The sequence below is a fragment of the Leiobunum rupestre genome, chromosome 6 (genome assembly GCF_980474605.1).
Source record: "Leiobunum rupestre chromosome 6, qqLeiRupe1.1.hap1, whole genome shotgun sequence".
Taxonomy (NCBI): Eukaryota; Metazoa; Arthropoda; class Arachnida; order Opiliones; family Sclerosomatidae; genus Leiobunum; species Leiobunum rupestre.
In genome coordinates, this window is record NC_143389.1 from 57,855,380 (window position 1) to 57,874,572 (window position 19,193).

General features: G+C 35.6%; 1 protein-coding gene across 1 annotated transcript in view; it reads right to left on the bottom strand.

The window, feature by feature from the left end:
* foxo (forkhead box, sub-group O) overlaps positions 1-18,712 on the bottom strand; it is a 64,214-nt gene extending 45,502 nt beyond the window's left edge. The window contains exon 1 of the mRNA XM_090180213.1: positions 17,352-18,712. Coding sequence (XP_090036339.1) covers positions 17,352-17,744 — 393 coding nt within the window. The 5' untranslated portion in view covers positions 17,745-18,712. The remainder of the gene's footprint in view (positions 1-17,351) is intronic.
* Between the last annotated feature and the right edge of the window lie 481 nt (positions 18,713-19,193).

Genomic DNA, 19,193 nt, shown 5'->3' on the forward strand with positions numbered 1-19,193 from the left:
AAAGATTAGATCATGATTAGAATGATTAAATCTCGTTTAAATCGTGAATAGATTTTTTAATCTTGATTACCCTGATTTAATCACGATTACCCTGATTTAATCATTTTACTATGATTAAGACGCACCCAAAATGGAAGTGACCTGCCCCTCGACATATATAAAATTTAGAAAATAATAATTATTATATGAAAATCGGTTAGAACCGCTATGAAAATGTTCATAAGTAGTTTCTGTAGCGATTCTAATTCAAAAAGGTATTTTTCGTCATGACCTTTCCTATCTAAAGGTCATTGGAGGGTTATGGCGAAATTTTATAGTTTTAGCCTTTGAGACACTTTCAACATTTTAGAGTACGTATTTTTAAGTTGGATTCTACATCGCGCATGCGCGGGTCGTTACTGAGGGGGAAGGGGGGCTAGTGGTATAGCTCCGGGCACTCAACTGGTCCACGACGAGGTGTCTGGCAACTCTCTGATCCCTTCCCTTCATTTATACCGGTTGAATTTAGGTCACCGGCGGGGAGGGGCGCGGCAAACCCATCTTCGCCCCCCCTTTTTCATTCCTAGATAAAAAACCACCGGGTTTTTCTTCCGACTTGAAGCAGCGACCAGAAAAACAAGTGATGCGGGGAAAAGGGAAAAAGCATCTATCGAGGTTTTTAATGGCGAAAGTGGAGCTCCTCCGATATGCTAAAACACCAAGAGAGTTTAATCATTCTCGGTCTTCTTTTCCGGGCGAATTCTTGGTACATTTTTTTTTAAATATATAATTGGTTTTTTTTAGCAGTGCTGAAAATGATTTCCCCTTTAATTCTATTCCAGGGCGCCAAAGGCGAAAATAATTTTTGCCCGTGGAATTCTCTATTAGCGGTAATTTGGCGAGGGTCTAGGCTCTATACCTAAAAACTCCATTTTCGTTTATTTCTAAGGCGGTACGTTTTTGCTAAAGAAGGATTAACATAACATTGTCCATTCGGTGGTATGGTCTCTGTTACTAGGTCCGCCGGGCTATATTTTCTGACACACTGTCCTTTGCGTGGTATTATCACCGTTTCCAGTGTTTCTTCAAAGTGTTGAAAGGGGTCGCTAGTTGTTCCGTTTTCCAAACTGTTACTATCGCGCCTAATTACGTATTTTACATTATACGCGTAAACATTTTGGCACGTCTCGAAGTTGAGTTCATTGCGAGTACGACCTTTTGACCTCTACTAGTATGACCTTTATATCTCTACGGGTATGACCTTTATCTCTCTACGAGTATGACCTTTATCTCTCTACGAGTATGACCTTTATCTCTCTACGAGTATGACCTTTATCTCTCTACGAGTATGACCTTTATCTCTCTACGAGTATGACCTTTATCTCTCTACGAGTATGACCTTTATCTCTCTACGAGTATGACCTTTATCTATCTACGGGTATGACCTTTATCTATCTACGGGTATGACCTTTATCTATCTACGGGTATGACCTTTATCTATCTACGGGTATGACATTTATCTCTCTACGATTATGACATTTATCTCTCTACGATTATGACATTTATCTCTCTACGAGTATGACCTTTATCTCTCTACGAGTATGACTTTTCTCTCTCTACGAGTATGACCTTTATCTCTCTACGAGTATGACTTTTCTCTCTCTACGCGTATGACCTTTATCTCTCTACGGGTATGACCTTTATCTATCTACGGGTATGACCTTTATCTATCTACGGGTATGACCTTTATCTCTCTACGGGTATGACCTTTATCTCTCTACGGGTATGACCTTTATCTCTCTACGGGTATGACCTTTATCTCTCTACGGGTATGACCTTTATCTCTCTACGGGTATGACCTTTATCTCTCTACGGGTATGACCTTTATCTCTCTACGAGTACGACTTTAATCTCTACGAGTACGACTTTAATATCTACGAGTACGACTTTAATCTCTAAGAGTACGACTTTAATCTCTACGAGTACGACTTTAATATCTACGAGTACGACTTTAATATCTACGAGTACGACTTTAATCTCTACGAGTACGACTTTAATCTCCAAAATAAACTAATCACCTGCCACTAAAATAGAGCAGCTCAAAATTCGACTTTTGAACCGTTTTATTTCGCGAGGTACAGGTTAGAAATAAAAATATCTGTATTTACATAAAAATACATGTCGTTAAATTACCGAGGTAGACTTTTAATCGCTGTGTTTGATAGATTAGTTAAATGTTGACACATGAAAAGCGAGGGGAGGGATGAGACCGGGTATCGCTACAATTCGGCGCACGTGTCGAAGGCAACCACGACGTTTGTCAACTGTTTAAAATAGCCTTCTGGATAAACTATTACTTAACTCGGTCGCTTCATTAAAATTAACATTAACGAGTGTAATCACGTATTCACGATGCGCTGTCATTGTTCAAGCTCGCTTTCCACCAGCGCCCGTCATGCCGCGAATCTAACTTGGACACGTACAATTGCTAAGAACTCGTACAATTTCTAAGAGCGCGTACAATTGCTGAGAGCGCGTACAATTGCTGAGAGCGCGTACAATTGCTAAGAACGCTTACAATTGCTAAGAACACTTACAATTGCTAAGAACACTTACAATTGCTAAGAACACTTACAATTGCTAAGAACACTTACAATTGCTAAGAACACTTACAATTGCTAAGAACACTTACAATTGCTAAGAACACTTACAATTGCTAAGAACACTTACAATTGCTAAGAACACTTACAATTGCTAAGAACACTTACAATTGCTAAGAACACTTACAATTGCTAAGAACACTTACAATTGCTAAGAACACTTACAATTGCTAAGAACACTTACAATTGCTAAGAACACTTACAATTGCTAAGAACACTTACAATTGCTAAGAACACTTACAATTGCTAAGAACACTTACAATTGCTAAGAACACTTACAATTGCTAAGAACACTTACAATTGCTAAGAACACTTACAATTGCTAAGAACACTTACAATTGCTAAGAACACGTACAATTGCTAAGAACACGTACAATTGCTAAGAACACGTACAATTGCTAAGAACGCGTACAATTGCTAAGAACGCGCACAATTGCTAAGAACGCGCACAATTGCTAAGAACGCGCACAATTGCTAAGAACGCGCACAATTGCTAAGAGCACGTACAATTGCTAAGAAAAATACTTTATTAAGTGCTCTAGTAGAAACTCAGCTTTACGGCGGCAATATTATGATAACAATTAGTGGACTCGCGACTGGTACTCGTGTCTTACCAGTACATTTCCGTCTGTTTAAAATTAATATAATTGACAAGTATAATAATACAAATAAATATAATTAAAATTGATGAAACATTAGACCTGGGATATTTTTCGCTTGTTCCGGTACAAAAGCTAATTGAACTATTCGATTGTCCTGGTGGTGGTGAATTCATCAAGGTCAAATAATTGGGGCTACACATCTTACTCCTCCTCAAAAGCGGTAGCCTGCTTATTCAGAATTTATCCGCTAAAATGGCTACAGGTAGCCATCGCTGAAATAGTGTAGATAATAAAACGTTTAAACTGGCGCCATCTAGTTTAAATAAAAACATGAAAATCGAACCTCTAAGAGCTTCGCTGTAATATTTTTGTTTCCCCTCTGCGAGTAATTTGTGAATTGGTCTATCTAATATACTAAATTCGTTTGGTTTATGGAGCGCTTTATCAAGAGACATCATTAACGTTTAACAGCGACTGAAACAATAGTGTCCGGCTAAATGTTGGTAACGGTTTTTACGATCATAAAAGTAATTTTTCATATAAAATAAAAATGTTCTAATAATTTAAAGTGCAATTTAGTTTTAACTCATATTAACCTTTTCAGTTTAAATAGAGCCACGAAGCTCATTAACAGCTGGATTGTCGCCCGCTTACAGGGTTCGTACAAAATTTCCGGAATAAAATTCCCTGACATTTCCAGGTTTTCCCTGACTAAATTGCCAAATTTCCCTGACCATTTTTGTAGAATAAATTTATGTTTTGAGGTAAAATCTTGAAAAATGTTAATTATGTATTTTTAAGACATTTTTCAAAAATTTATTTTCCGTATTTATTTTTGGGGTCATTTTAAAATTCCCTTACTATTTCGGACCATTTTAAATTTCCCTGACTATTCCCTGACCATTGGGAATCATTTTCAAATTCCCTGACTTTTCCCTGACCTTTTGGAAACATTTTCAAATTCCCTGACTTTTCCAGGTTTTCCAGGTATTCCAGGTCGTGTACTAACCCTGGCTTAACAGACGAAAATCCAGTAGTTTCTTAGCTTCTCGCGTTGGCCACTAGGTGGCTGTATGTAAACTAAAAGGGGTAATTCTTAGATACCCGAATTCATTCTTGTTTTAACGTATTAAATCAATATTTACTAGTGAATTAACAATCACCCATTTTAATTGTTTTCTTCGGAGTGTAAATGTCAAATCAAAGGTCAATGGTCGTTGGGCTTGACCCAAAGAAAATCCATTTTATAAAACCCTTTAAGCCGTCATTTGCATTTGAAACAATCTTACAAAACATAACATTTAACAATTTACAGCGACCATGGAGAGGTTTACCGAAACGCTACTGCAATTTATACCATATTACCCAAAAAAAAAAAATTGAAAACAACAGTCATTGTGGCGACACAGCTTCGGCTAATTCGCCCCCCCCCCCCCTGTCGCTTAATTCCGAGCCCCAACACCAAAATTAAGTGGCGAAAAAAAATGACCTTCATTAAACATTTCTTCCAGCGAGAACGTGCTTATCTAATTGGAATAAATTAACGACCAGTTTTTGGCCCGAAAATACCTCCTCATATTTAAAGAAATTTTGCAAAAGATTTTAAGGTTTTTTTTAACATAAATATAAGGAAACTTCAAATACCTACGCTATTCGCTGTTATCAAGAATGTCTTTATTTTATTTCTACTTAAAGAGAATGACGTTGAGAGGGTTCGCATCATGGTCGAATTATCTCCCGCCGCCACGAGGGGGGTGAGGAAAAACGTCAGTCAGTCGCGTCGGAAACCGTCACTTTAAGGGAACCAATGAGAAATCTAGTCGATTCGAAGGGGGAAGGAACTCGCTATTTAGCACGAGGGGGAATTGGACCTACTGTAAAAATCGTCTCCACATACATATTATTCGTAAATAGAAATATAAATACATTATTGGTGTTACACAACATTATATCGCAGACTTTGACGCGCTACGATAGCGTTAGTTTGCAGTTCCCTTAAAGGCGGGACGAACGAGACGCTTCTTTGTCCCTCGTGTCGAGTGATAGTATCACGTTGATAGCGGATTTTTGTATACCGCAGGGCGAACTTTGAAATTTTGGATATCAGCCAGAGTAGATTCTTTTAAATACTAATCCTATTGGTAGGTCGCTTATATCGCCGATGTATTGGAATTACGCCCGTACCTCTGCACTTTTTTCGAGTAGTTTAGATAAATGGCATCTCCTTTGAACGCCATACACTATATTATATCGTAAGTAACCTAATAGCGGTAAGTATGACGCTGAACCATTTACCAAATTGTACTCGTAAAGATTAATTATATATGAAAAGTAGGCTTTAATTTGTTAAAGTTAGTAATAATGATTTAATTAGTAGAAGTGGAATTGAGTTAATTTAAGTATTCAGTGAAGATTTAATTGAAGTTTAAGTTTTAAATACGAATTCGGCAAATACGTATCTTAACTGTTTACTAAAAACATTTCATTGAGAATAATGGATTCAAAGTAAATTTAATTAAAGGGTTGTGGTAGATTAGTTTGATGCCAATAAATAAATTAAAACATCGTTGAGGTCTAAAATTCAAAATGGCCTACAAATAGTGAATTTTATGTCCAGATTCGATAATTCATAAATAATAAATTTAATTTTACTTTTGAAAACGTTTGAATTTTCAATATGCCTTGGCTGTGCCGTCAAAAACGGCGGTCATCGTTATCTGTCAGTTTCAAAGACCTTAGCCACGTCACTATTTATATGGTTATTGTTTATTTGGAAGAATAGTTGGTTTCACACTTATTTATATTTTGTTACTTATGATAATATATTTAATCGTAGTTGCCAATAACGTCTGACACGGTTATAGCAACTGTTAAAAATGTCTACCCTACTTTTGCGGCAATGCACGTGTGTGTTGACGGAATTTCCATCTCGATGCACGCGCAACCGGGCCGATCTTATCGTGGGCGTCAAGAAATATGCTCAATAAAATGTTATCTAGATTAGAATTTTCTCAATACTTTATCAAAATATTTATTTTACATTATATTTCAAATTAATATCAATAAACCATTATTGTAAGCTACGAATTGCTTAAGATAACACATTCCCCCAATATCAAATATTTCCAAGTTCCATTTTGTCATTTTTTTTGCCACCAAATCTTATTAAAAATGCTTTACAAAATTCCAAAGCTGCTATTTATCGGTTTTAAGATGGAAATGATGACGTTTATATAGATATATATTTTTAAATAGAAGAAATTAACATGGAGGATTAAATATGGATTCTAAAACTTTAATTAAAAAGTTTTCAGGCTCTAGCTGAAAAAGATGTAATCAGCTAGGCTAATACCCAAGGCACCACCTTAGGCCTAAGTCGTCAAGCGACTTTTGAAGCCTTTAATTCAGGTGGCCGGGTTACAATGCGTAGGAGGGTGGTGGCAAGCCCTGCATGCCACGCGATCGAGCCAACAGCTCCCTACACTAACTATTACCGTTAACCTCAACAAGTTTTTATGGAAGGGGAAACCCCTTATATATTTTTTTAATTTTAAACCAGGCATAATTTTAACATGAAAAATAAAAAATGTTAACATTTAAAATGTACTTTACATGTATATATATATTTGAAAGACTAAAGCCCAGTTCACACTATACAACTAATTGTAAGCAAGAAAATTGTACGGTGTGAACAGAAAAAGTTGGAACATTGGTTACAATTTTTCTGTTCACACTATTTAATTTTCTTTCTTACAATTAGTTGGTTTCAATTAAGTGGCCCAATTAATTGTATAGTGTGAACTGGGCTTTACAAGGAGACGACCCGAGGTGTAACACACCGATTTTGTTCAAACTCGGGGGTTTGGTAGATTTTCATGTTACTTGAAAAACCCTAAAGGGAAATGTCTCCATAAGCAACCGTTTTGCCATGACAACCAAAAATGTTTCTGACAACACAAAATGGAAATTTTCCCATTGAAAATAACATGGGAATCTGACCAATTTTAAAAAATTATAAATTTTTGAAACTGCTAAAAATAGAAAATATCAATAAAAAATAATGAAAAAGGTCGAAATTGATCACTTTTTTCTTAATTTTGATCGATGTGATTAATATGGGTGAAAATAAACCCAAATATCTAAAATTAGAAAAATGTAAGAGAAAATGAATAAAATTGCAAAAATTGATAAAATATCTAAAACATGTTTTGAAATAAATTATTTTTTTCAAAATTGATAAATTTGAATAAGTTTGACCAATTTTGATCAAAAATAGTAATTTTGATTAAAAATGGAAAATTTCGATGAAAATTTATCTTCCTTGCATGAAGGTGTACCAAATCGGTGTGTTACACCTCGGGTCATCTCTTTGTTAGTGACAACCCCTTATGAATTATCATCCCATCTCTGGGCAGGTGTTTATCTTTTGGGATTCACGCGCTGTAACGGGTACATTACCCTGGGATGACTGATATCAATATTGAGGGTGGATTACGATAAAAATTAACAATGAACCTCGCGTTTTTCGGTCGATTTCGGTTTCGAGTTTCATGCCGTTTTAAATATTCTTTTGTCTTTCGCAAATCTATCTTTGTAGACGAGTAGAAGTTTCGTCTAATTGTGCCGGGTTAGACGTAACTCGTCGCGTGATCGAGGCGATTAGGGAAAACGTTATGTCAAAGACCGAAACTTCAATTTGGCAGAGCAAACTTAATCTAGATTCGCGGGAGTTTTATTTGCGTACGGGTCGATGTCAATCGTGTCGAATACTACTTTTCTTTCCCAACTATCGTAATGTTCGTACCGATCGGTTTTATATTTAAAGTTCTCAAATATTTCCGAAGTAAATACGAAATTACACCCCGATAAACCAAAGACTATGATAACCAAGAATTAGAGAAGAGAAAAGATCAATTTAATTTTTGTATTCATGCAGATCTCGGCTAACCCTGATTTAAAGCAATATTCAATATTTAAAGGGAGTATAAAGTAGGACGTTCGATGTTGGGCCTAAGGTATTAGTCTAGCTGATTATTATTATTATTATTATTATTATTATTATTATTATTATTATTATTATTATTATTAAATTCACGTTTTTGCCGCTTGGATCGCTGTTGATTGATTCTTAGGGAGGAAAGGTACTTACGTACCTCTATTCCCACTCGAGCACTATTCCCGAAACTTAGTTCAAACAAACTCACTCGTAAAATATGGGAAAAACACCTAATATAGTAGCCGAAGGAGTGTTAAAAATTTATTTAAACCACCTATTATATTTATATATTTTTTATGAAACTAAAATTGGTTTGATTGTAATGAAATTCCGTGCAAAATAATGAAATTTAATTTGCACTAATTTCCGTTTTGATTTACATTAACAATGCATACTAAGGAATCATACTTTTTCATATCAAATTAAAAAATCAATAAAAAACAAAATAAAAATCAATAAAAAAATAGAATAAAATAATATAACATATAATATATAATATAAAATAATATAATATATAATATAATAAAATATAATATAATATAATAAAATATAATAAAATAAAATATAATAAAATATAATATAATAAAATATAATAAAATATAATAAAATATAATAAAATATAATAAAATAAATAAAATAAAATAAAATAAAATAAAAAAATAAATATAATATATAATAAAATAAAATAAAAAAATAAATATAATATATAATAAAATAAAATAAAAAAATAAATATAATATATAATAAAATAAAATAAATATAATATATAATAAAATAAATATAATATAATATATAATAAAATAAATATAATATAATATATAATAAAATAAATATAATATAATATATAATATAATATAATTAAAATCAAATATAAATAAGAAACTGCTAAAAATGAATTAAAAATGCGATTTTAAAAAACCAATCAACAACCCTGTCCGGATAGCGCAACCCTATTTAAAAGCAGGCTCAATAACGTCACGCGGAAACGAGCTAAAAGAGATCAAGGGCTCTCGCGCGATCTCATTTCCAGAAGAGTGTTGTCGGGATATTTTGGTCTTTTCCGATGCGGGTCACTCTACGAAGCCAGCCGTGACGCGTTGCCGAAGGGAAATTGACTATAATTTTTACATCTTTGGAATACTTAAATAGCGGCGCGTGGGAAACATTTCCTATTCGCCGCAGCACGCTTCCTGCTGGACGGCGGAGAACGAGTTGTGGACAAAGAATCGTTGCAATTTCACTATTTTACACGGCTAGTCTCCGGAAATTGACCCATACTCCTTTGATGAAGGACATGGTCTTTTAAAAATTGGCGCCATCTAGTATAAATAAAAGCGTTAAAATCGAACCTCTAATGGCTTCGCTATTAATGTTTCTTTCCCTTTAAGTAATTTATTATTCGGTTTATAGGGCTGGAAAAATTACAAAAGATGATTGGTCACGGCTGCTATGTGGATCTTTCAGCCCCGAGTAAATATAGAAGTTCACTCTCCATTTAAAACTTAAAAATGGACAATTTTTTACTTATATTTTATAGGTCAAATCAAATTTCCTTAATTTATTTACGTAATTTTAAGTCGGTTCTGCGCATCGTATTCGCGCATCCCGGAACCTACGTCATGTCAATCGTAGCTCGTGTTGTTATTTGACAGAGGCTTATGTATTGGTGCAAATATATCGTGAAAAAAAATTAGGAAAAAGTTCAATTAATTAAATTATATTCGTTTAAAAACTAGTGGAACTTCTATTTTCAAATCTGTTTTCGTTATTTTGAATAATAGAGGGAAATAATCCGGCCAAAGCCTAGTCACGAATGACGACTATCAACGGGGTCATCTTTTTGCGCTCCGAGTCTGAAAAAGCTCCATGCTTGAACAGATCAATTCATCACTTTATTTAAAACTTTTGAATACGGGAGAGAAAAATTTAGGGAAATTAATATCCAATTTATATAAACGAAAAAATAGGAAACGTTTTCGAATCGCGTTTTAAACGGGGAAATGTTATGTTTTTTTTTTAAACTTAAGAGGGAAAGGGGTAAACGCTGCCTCGTTATTCGTAAGAAAATGGTAATAAATATATTTGCGATATTTTTAAAAGGAAAGCAATGTACAGACGGAAAAATAGAAACCGGAAAAAAAGGACCTTAAAAATTCATCATTCTTGAATTATGCAAAAGTATTTCTTCCCAATAATTGTGGGAATGGACAATGTGCGCGGAAACCGTACCAGCGAATCTAATATAAATATAGATTTATTAAGAGTGAAATTGAATAATAGGTGTTGGGAAACGGAAAAGTTTCCAAGCAACGCGTTTGTTGGCCACGGGCACCGCCGATATCGTGATGCTACTTATGCGCGGGGATGGGCACTCTCCCCTCAATTTAGAGCGGCTCGGAGCGTTTCGAGTCGGAGTGAGCGATCAAGATTTTAGAAGCCAGGTTCACACTTACCCCTAAAATCGCTTCATATTACATAACTAGTTTTTTAAAACCAATGTGATAAATCACTTCGTGTTGGTTCGGGAAGCAACTCGTCCAAGTCGGTTCGCTTAAAAATCGCTTTCAAAACGACAAGGCGGGGAAGTAAAGTAGCTCGTTTTTTCAAAAATAATGGGATAAAATTCTAAATTATGTCGAATAATATTAGGCCTACTGTATGTATAGTAAACGTGATTAACTAATTGTTTTGGGATATATTTTAGTATTTTCCAAATTCTGGTCATCATTTGAAATGGCGTTAAGTCTTGGCTATAAGCGAACCGGGGTGAAGCGATTTCGCACGTGTGAACTAAGAATTATCGTCGGCGGTCAAAACTGGCAATCAAACCGACCTAAACTCGGTTTTAAGCTCTAGTGTCGCCGTGGCTATAGATGAGGCTTGGGCCCGCTAAAGGCGGGATTACCCGACCCGACCCGAGACCGCCTCGAGGTGGGTCGGGTTTTCGATATCGAAGTTTTTGGCGGGTCGGGTTAACGGTAATAGTTGGTGTAGGGAGCTGTTGGCTCGCGTGGCATGAAGGGCTTGTCACCACCCTCCTACGCATTCAGGGGCGGCCTAAGGATGGGGGCCGGTCCGCCCCGGGTACCGGGGCAGCAGGGGGTGCCATCGGAGAAGCTCGAGGGGGGGGGGCGGTGCAAATCAGAACGATTAAACTTGAAGAAGACGGACCCGCGAAAACTTCTTCACGGTCCTGGGGGGTGTCACAAAACACGGCCGCCGCCCCGGGAACCCAGCCTTCTTAAGCCGCCACTGTACGCATTGTAACCCGGCCACCTGAATTAATGGCTTTAAAAGTCGCTTGATGACTTAGGCCGAAGGTGGTGCCTTGGGTATTAGCCTAGCTGATTATTATTATTATTATTATTATTATTAATTTTATAATTTTTTTTGAGCCGGGCCGGGTCCGGCTTTTTTTTTAAACAGGTCGGGTCGAGTCGGGATGTTTACATGAAACTGACCAGGTCGGGTCGGGTTTTTTATAAATTAGTGATCGGGCCTTCAAGTTTGTTTTATTCTCAACAGCAAATCTCTACGTACAGAAAGTGAATCATTATCACGTGTTAATCATCCTCTTGGCACGTTCACTAATTTTAAACCGTTTCTCAAAGAGAGCCCTCCGAGCGCCATCTACTGACAAAATTTGAATCTGAGAGGCCGCTCTAGCATTTAGTACAAGCGTATACTATTAACATAAAAAGTGCCAGTTTTTCGGGTTGGGCCGGGTTTCAATTTTATCGGGCCTGTTCGGGTCGGGTTTAAAATTTTAAACTTTTCTCGGGCCGGGCCGGGTGGGGTTTCAATTTTGGCGGGCCGGATCGTTTCGGGTTATAACTTTAGCGGGTCGGGCTTTAAAACTAGCCAGCCCGACTCATCTCTGGTTTGAGCCGCGTCTCTACTAAGAACCAGCCAGACTGGTTTAAACTACCCTTATTAAAAAAAATTGAGAAATGAATTAGAAATATTGAAATTTTAAATACTTTTTATTTCAAATAAAAAATGCGGAATATAATATAATATAATATAATATATAATCTAAACTAAGCAAATTGGGTAAATTCAAATAAATTTGGGTTACATAATATGCATGTACAATTGTACATTTCGGTAAATATTAGTAAAATGTGAAAATTAGGTAAATGCAAATAAATTGACAAAATTTTAATCCAAATTAAGCTGAATTTTTCCGATTGTACATTTTTTAAACATAATTTATCTTTTTAATATTTATAAAAGTTTTCATAGGGGGTACCCTAAAAATCAGCGATTTCTCAAAATAGGGAAAAGTAGATTTTAAGTAATCCAAAACATTTTTGGTTGCCATGGCAAAACTAAAGCTCGTCGAAACTTTTCCTTTTGGGAAATTTCAAGTTACATAAAGGTCTACTTATCCCCCAAATTTAAACCAAATCGGTGAAAATCACTTGTTAGTAATACATTAGTGTATATATTGTGCAAGAGAAGAGCGTGTTTTCCACTCTCAAACTCTGAGAAGAGCCAAAATGATACGAGAAAGCATACACTTTCTTTCGAAAATGGAGTGAGACAAGAGATCAGTAAACACGTTTGTTCTGAGTGGGTTTGAGAGTGAGACGCTATCTGAAGTAGGTTTGTTTATGTTTTTAAACTAATAGAAAAATCCATTTATATGATTAATAACGAATTTTTATGGATGTTGTTTATTTTACTTGATTGTATGCCCATTTTTTTTTCCTTGTTAAATTTATTGATAATTATTTTGCACTTAAGTAGTTTTCATTGCGCATTTGTATAAATACATAGAAATCTACTAAATTATTTAATTCAATGAATTTTAAAAAAATTATTTGACTAAAATCAGACAACCCTTTTCCCTACTGCTATTGATAAGAGCGTGAGTAGCGAATAAGTTAGGTTTCGAGCTGAGAAGGAATTTAAAGAAAATGCCCATCACATTCGGAAAAAGTGGCAACGAAGGCGACAAAAATGCAGAAATGGGGACAGAGAAAAATCAGCGGAGCGGCCGGACTCTCAAGAGATATTTCTTTTTAATATCGCGGTTAAAGAACCTTGGTGCTGCACCTATTTTATCGATTTATAATTTTCAAAACCGCCAGTCCCGTGTGTTTCACTTCTACACTTCTAAAAAAATCGGATCAGACAATAGGAGGTTTACCTTGGGCATATAACACGCTTTTCGATTTATTTTCCGATTCAAATGTCGACTTTGAATTACATCGCGAATGACCAAATATAACATGGACATTTTTTTGGTCGTATTTCATTTAAATTTATGAAACATTCAAATTAATATAATTGTTTGGTGGGTATATATTAATCCAACTTAAATTAAATTTAAGGCCACGACAACCACAGAGCGTCGCCAAAAATGTCAAAAGCGTACATTTTTGGACGATAGAAATACTAATATTTAATTTAATTTAACTGATCCTTTTAAAACTCTAAAACCTTTTATATCTTGAGTTCAATTGACATAGTTGATATAAGCCTATTAGATACTGTAAAGGCAATTTAATAAATAAAATTTTTATAACTTTCCATACAGTAAGATTTCAAAATATTTTTATCGGTACCGAGCGCTGGCCGGAAGATAACTTATATTTTGCTGATTAATTGATAATTATAGAGGGAAAGCATTTTCTCGAGAACCGTAAAGACTCAATTCTTACTTTCTAAGTGTCATTGGATTTCATCCGCTCTAAATTGTCCAACAGGAAACCAATAAATTAAAGATTAATAAGGCTGGTCGTATTGATTTTTTTTAATCTTGAATTTCCCGACTTCCTGTTTGATAATTTTGAGTTTTAGAACCGAATGCCAACAATTTAAGGTTTTGAATGACCTTGAAGTGGGGTGATGGATTTGTTTTATAAATTCGATAAAATAGATTTATTTTACTTAAATCGGCTTTTTGATTTTAAAACATCTTTTTATTTATTTTTTTCTAATAAGGTTGATTAATTATTTGCGTCCAGCGGTTATTTATAATTAAAATTTTAACTAAAATTATTTACTACTTGTAGTTTAGTTTACTCATGAATTGGCCCTTAAATTAATTAATTCAATTTTAATCAAATTGGATTTTAATTAATCAAATTGGATTTTAATTAATCAAATTGGATTTTAATTAATCAAATTGGATTTTAATTAATCAAATTGGATTTTAATTAATTAAATTGGATTTTAATTAATTAAATTGGATTTTAATTAATTAAATTGGATTTTAATTAATTGAATTGGATTTTAATTAATTAAATTGGATATAAAATATTTTTTTTTAAAACATCATTTGATTTCAAACACCAGCAACGGGGGTAACAATCATTAATTACAAAACCAAAATTAAGACGTATCATCACGTACAACTTTGTAACCTTTTAATAAATTAAATTTTAAATATAATAATATCTCGATATTTTTCAACATACCGTAGTCTAGATACGGTGAATTTTATACGCCGGATTTACAATTCCCCCGTTCTTCTAGAATTAACGCGAGTTCGATAACAATTGTATCACGTCGGTATAAAACAATTTCGACAGGTGTGTGGGTAAAATTCGTCTCCAGTACTGAAAGAGCCACTAGTTCGATTTTGTAAATGTAGATGGCACTATATTGCACGTTATTTATAAATAGAGGTCGTTACATAATGGAGAGAACGGCGGCGGTCGAACGCGAAATAATTTAACACAAGGCGTCATCAACACGCTCTTACAATGAAACTACAAGAACTTTCAATTAGCTTTAGTACTAAAAGGAATCTATAAAATTGCCGCCGCCCCCTCGTGTCGACGGCGGAGGGAGACAGTGTTTCGGCGCCATTGTAACCCCTTTTGGAATGGCATCGCGTCCCCCCTCCTGGAAACCTGCCTTTTAGCCTTGCTCCATCGCTCTCATTACCAAAACGTTTCCTCCTGGCTTGCCTCTCCCCCGACGTGTCTCGATGGCTCTCAAGTGGTGGCCGAGACGGAAACTTATACCCCCTTTTTTAGAGCGGACATTTTTTTTCTATCTTTTTGCATCGGTAAAATCCGTTCTCCACGGACCGAGGTTCGCCTACCTTGCTACCCACCTAACCACTTTTTGCTTCGCTTTTTTAAAAAATCTGCTCTTTTTAAATGGCTTACTCTCGCGGGACTCATTTCTACGGCCCACCCCACCGGCCTGCCTTCTTTTTTTAGTTCGCCGCCTTATAGATGGCGAGGAGTTATAATCCGATAAAAGTGTTCAGAGAGCTACGTCGCTGTCTGTTCCAGAAATATCTGTTTAGTGGGGCTGCAGGTTTAACTTAAAAGCGTCATTTTATAATTAAATTAATATTAATAATAATATTTATCTGGAGAATTAAATTTGTATTGAGAAATTAGTATTGATATTTATTTGGAGAATTAAATTAGTATTGAGAAATTAGTATTGATATTTATCTTGAGAATTAAATTTGTATTGAGTAATTAGTATTGATATTTATCTTGAGAATCAAATTTCTATTGAGAAATTGGTATTGATAATTAAATTGGTATAAAGAAATTGGTATTGAAAATTAAATTGGTATTAAAAATTAGTATTGAAAATTAAATTGGTATTAAAAATTAGTATTGAAAATTAAATTGGTATTAAAAATTAGTATTGAAAATTAAATGAGTATCGAGAATTAAATGAGTATCGAGAATTAAATGAGTATCGAGAATTAAATGAGTATCGAGAATTAAATGAGTATCGAGAATTAAATGAGTATCGAGAATTAAATGAGTATCGAGAATTAAATGAGTATCGAGAAATAACTTAGTATCGAGAAATAACTTAGTATCGAGAAATAACTTAGTATCGAGAAATAACTTAGTATCGAGAAATAACTTAGTATCGAGAAATAACTTAGTATCGAGAAATAACTTAGTATCGAGAAATAACTTAGTATCGAGAAATAACTTAGTATCGAGAAATAACTTAGTATCGAGAAATAACTTAGTATCGAGAAATAACTTAGTATCGAGAAATAACTTAGTATCGAGAAATAACTTAGTATCGAGAAATAACTTAGTATTGAGAATTTAATTAGTATTTTAATATTTTTACTGCACTTTTCTCGCCAAATATTCGTTTCACCAAAGAATATACACCCCGGAATGGAAACTATAGCTCTTACTAGTGTAAATTATATGCCTCTAAACCCCGAAGGAGAAGGGGGTGTGTTGACACGCTTATTTCCTGTTCTTTCGATTTCCTTTTCCGGAAATTACAACATCAGCCCGGGTGTCGCGGTCAATACAGTCCCACTTTCCATTCCTGGGATGGCCTTTGATATGTAGATGTTAAGCGCCGGACTAAATTTGTCCCTTAACCAACTTGTTTCCCTCTCTTTTTGTCCGTCGGCATAAAAGGTAGATTTCCCCCATATCCTTTTTATCTGCGGGCGAGAGGGTGAAATACGAGGGCATCTTTTAAAATACTGGATACCCTTCGTATGGAACCTTTTTTTCGGACTGGATAAGAAATGACTCGGAATATTTTATGGATGTGTTGTAACCCAAACTTTAATTTATCGCGAAAGAAAATGCACTATCAGAAGTGTATAATATACGAGAGAAGTATTCGTCTAGGCCATTAAAATGAAACGTGAACCTTCGCAGGCTCGAGGCTGTTGAATGAATACAACTTAGTATTGCAATGTTCCAATTACAATATTTAAAAAATACCAGAACATTTAAGATTATTCATAATAATTACCTTAAGAAATTTCGATATAAAAATTCCTGAAATTCTTAAAATTTCCCGACATGGGTCAGTCTCGATATTTACTGAATATACGTTACAGTTTTAGAAATTCAAACTATAATAACGAATTACACTCTGCACGATTTATTTTCCCTCGAAACGAATTTTGGAAAATGCGGTGTAGGCCTGTAAGGGTACGTATTTCAAGCGAATAGCATTCGATGCCTACTTCTCTAATATACTTCTGGTATAAAGTCCCCTTTACCCCTTCCGATGCACCTCCGTAATGTACCAGATAGTAGGTCAATTTTAGACCAAACGCGGGATGGGGGAAAAATAGTCGTTCGTGTAAAATGTAAATAAACGTGATCAAGACGGATATTAGATTGTAATAATTCCTACCTTCCAGCCTGCGGAACTGTTACTGTCACCCTTGTCTTTGAAGTAGGCGACATTTTGAACCATCCAGTCGTAAATTTGAGACAAGGTCAGCCTCTTTTCGGGAGAGCTTTGAATGGCCTGAGTGATTAGATCGGCGTACGATTTATTCCCCCACGCGTTCCGCCGAGACGAGTTCTTTTTGGGCGGTTGGCCAACTCCGTCGGCGACGCCGCCCGGGAGCGCTGCTGAAGCCCCTCCTCCGCTTTCTTGCTCCTGGATGGTGGCAGGCACGGCGACCTTCTCCTCATCCTTATCGACGTAATATTCGGGACGAGGCAGGGGCCAAGTGTTAGATCGAGCACGTGTCTGCGGCTCGAAGTTCGTCTCCACATCCAAAGATTCCAAATTATCCATGGCTCGAGACAGATATTCCGTTTTTGATTTTTGTTTTGAAATTTAAATTAAGTTTCTTATTTTCAATTTGACGAAAGTTCGTTAAAGCGGTTGACACCTCCGCGCTTGTAAAAATACGAGAACATTTTTTTCCTACTCTTAAGGCCAATTTGTAATAATATTTATAATATATATTCTATTAGATAATTAACAATAACGTAATCGTCTCGCGAAAATCCGGGAGAGGCACTATGAACTAATTTTCTTTTAGACTCGTTTAAAAATTTTCCGCTTTTTCTTGATTGGCGAAGTTGACCGCGCTTCTTGGCTCCAAATGTTTTCGACGAAATAAAATTGAAGAGATAAAAAAACCTCAGGCTTTTTCCTCGGGCCTGAGGCTTGAAAGTATAACCTAGTCGATTTCCTGGCACATGATTCAATTTGTTAATAAATTAGCGTGATCGAATAATATTATCGAAGTTACGACGTGAGCGCACCAAAATATAAAAAAGCGCGCACAAAAACACTGATGGTTATGATAGTAATCCCTTCGGCAGTTGACGTAGAAAAATATCGTTTTTCCTTCCGATTTATACTAGTATATTTAATTCCCTGGCGCCGAGCTTGGTTGTAAATACACGGGGAATTAATCCTAGCCAACAAGGGTTAACGCGCGTCGTCGGCCGCTGACTGGCTTTTAAGCGGCTCAAACACCGCGCGCCGTGCCGAAAGTATTGACTAGAGAGAGGTAGAAATTTCCCGGCGGAGGAGGCATCTACGCAGCGACGATTTCGGTCTTCTCTCCTTGGCAGTTTTCAAATTATTTCTCCTAATTCCGTCGTCCGATAAAATATTTATGCTAAATTCTTTAAAATGGGTATAAATGTAAAATATCGGCCCTACGAGAACTCCTTTTAAGCTCGGTGCCAAATATTTCGAACGAGCGAACGCGGGGAACGGTATTCTCGGATAACCTACTCTACAGCTACTCAACTTGAAGCTGCCAAGCTTGGCTGAGCAGCGCGCCGCCGACGATAAAGCGGTAGAGAGGGAGCCAAAATCCCTGGTGCCCAGTGACGTCACGACGAAAAAACATGACGTTAACGTTACCAAGGTTACTACTGAGGCGAAGCTCCGCGCCTGCGCTCTTCGATTTTTCCTCGTTCAGGGGAAGGGAAGCGTGCTAACGCTTTAGAAGGGGTTTTAAACCCGGTTAAACTTTGGCAGTAGTTTGAATGGCTTCCGTCTCGTTAATGAAAGCTTAAAATATTTCGTCCATAAAGTCAATATATTATTAAATATCAGTTGGCTTTAAATTGTGTTTACTGAACTATTCCGCTAATACGTGAAATTTCGCCAATCACGTTGTTTTGAACCTTATGGCTCCTTAAATTAAATTTATGTGAGATGTTGCAGTCGTTAGAAATATTAATGTTTCCTTAATACTCGTATTCAAACATGGAAATTTAT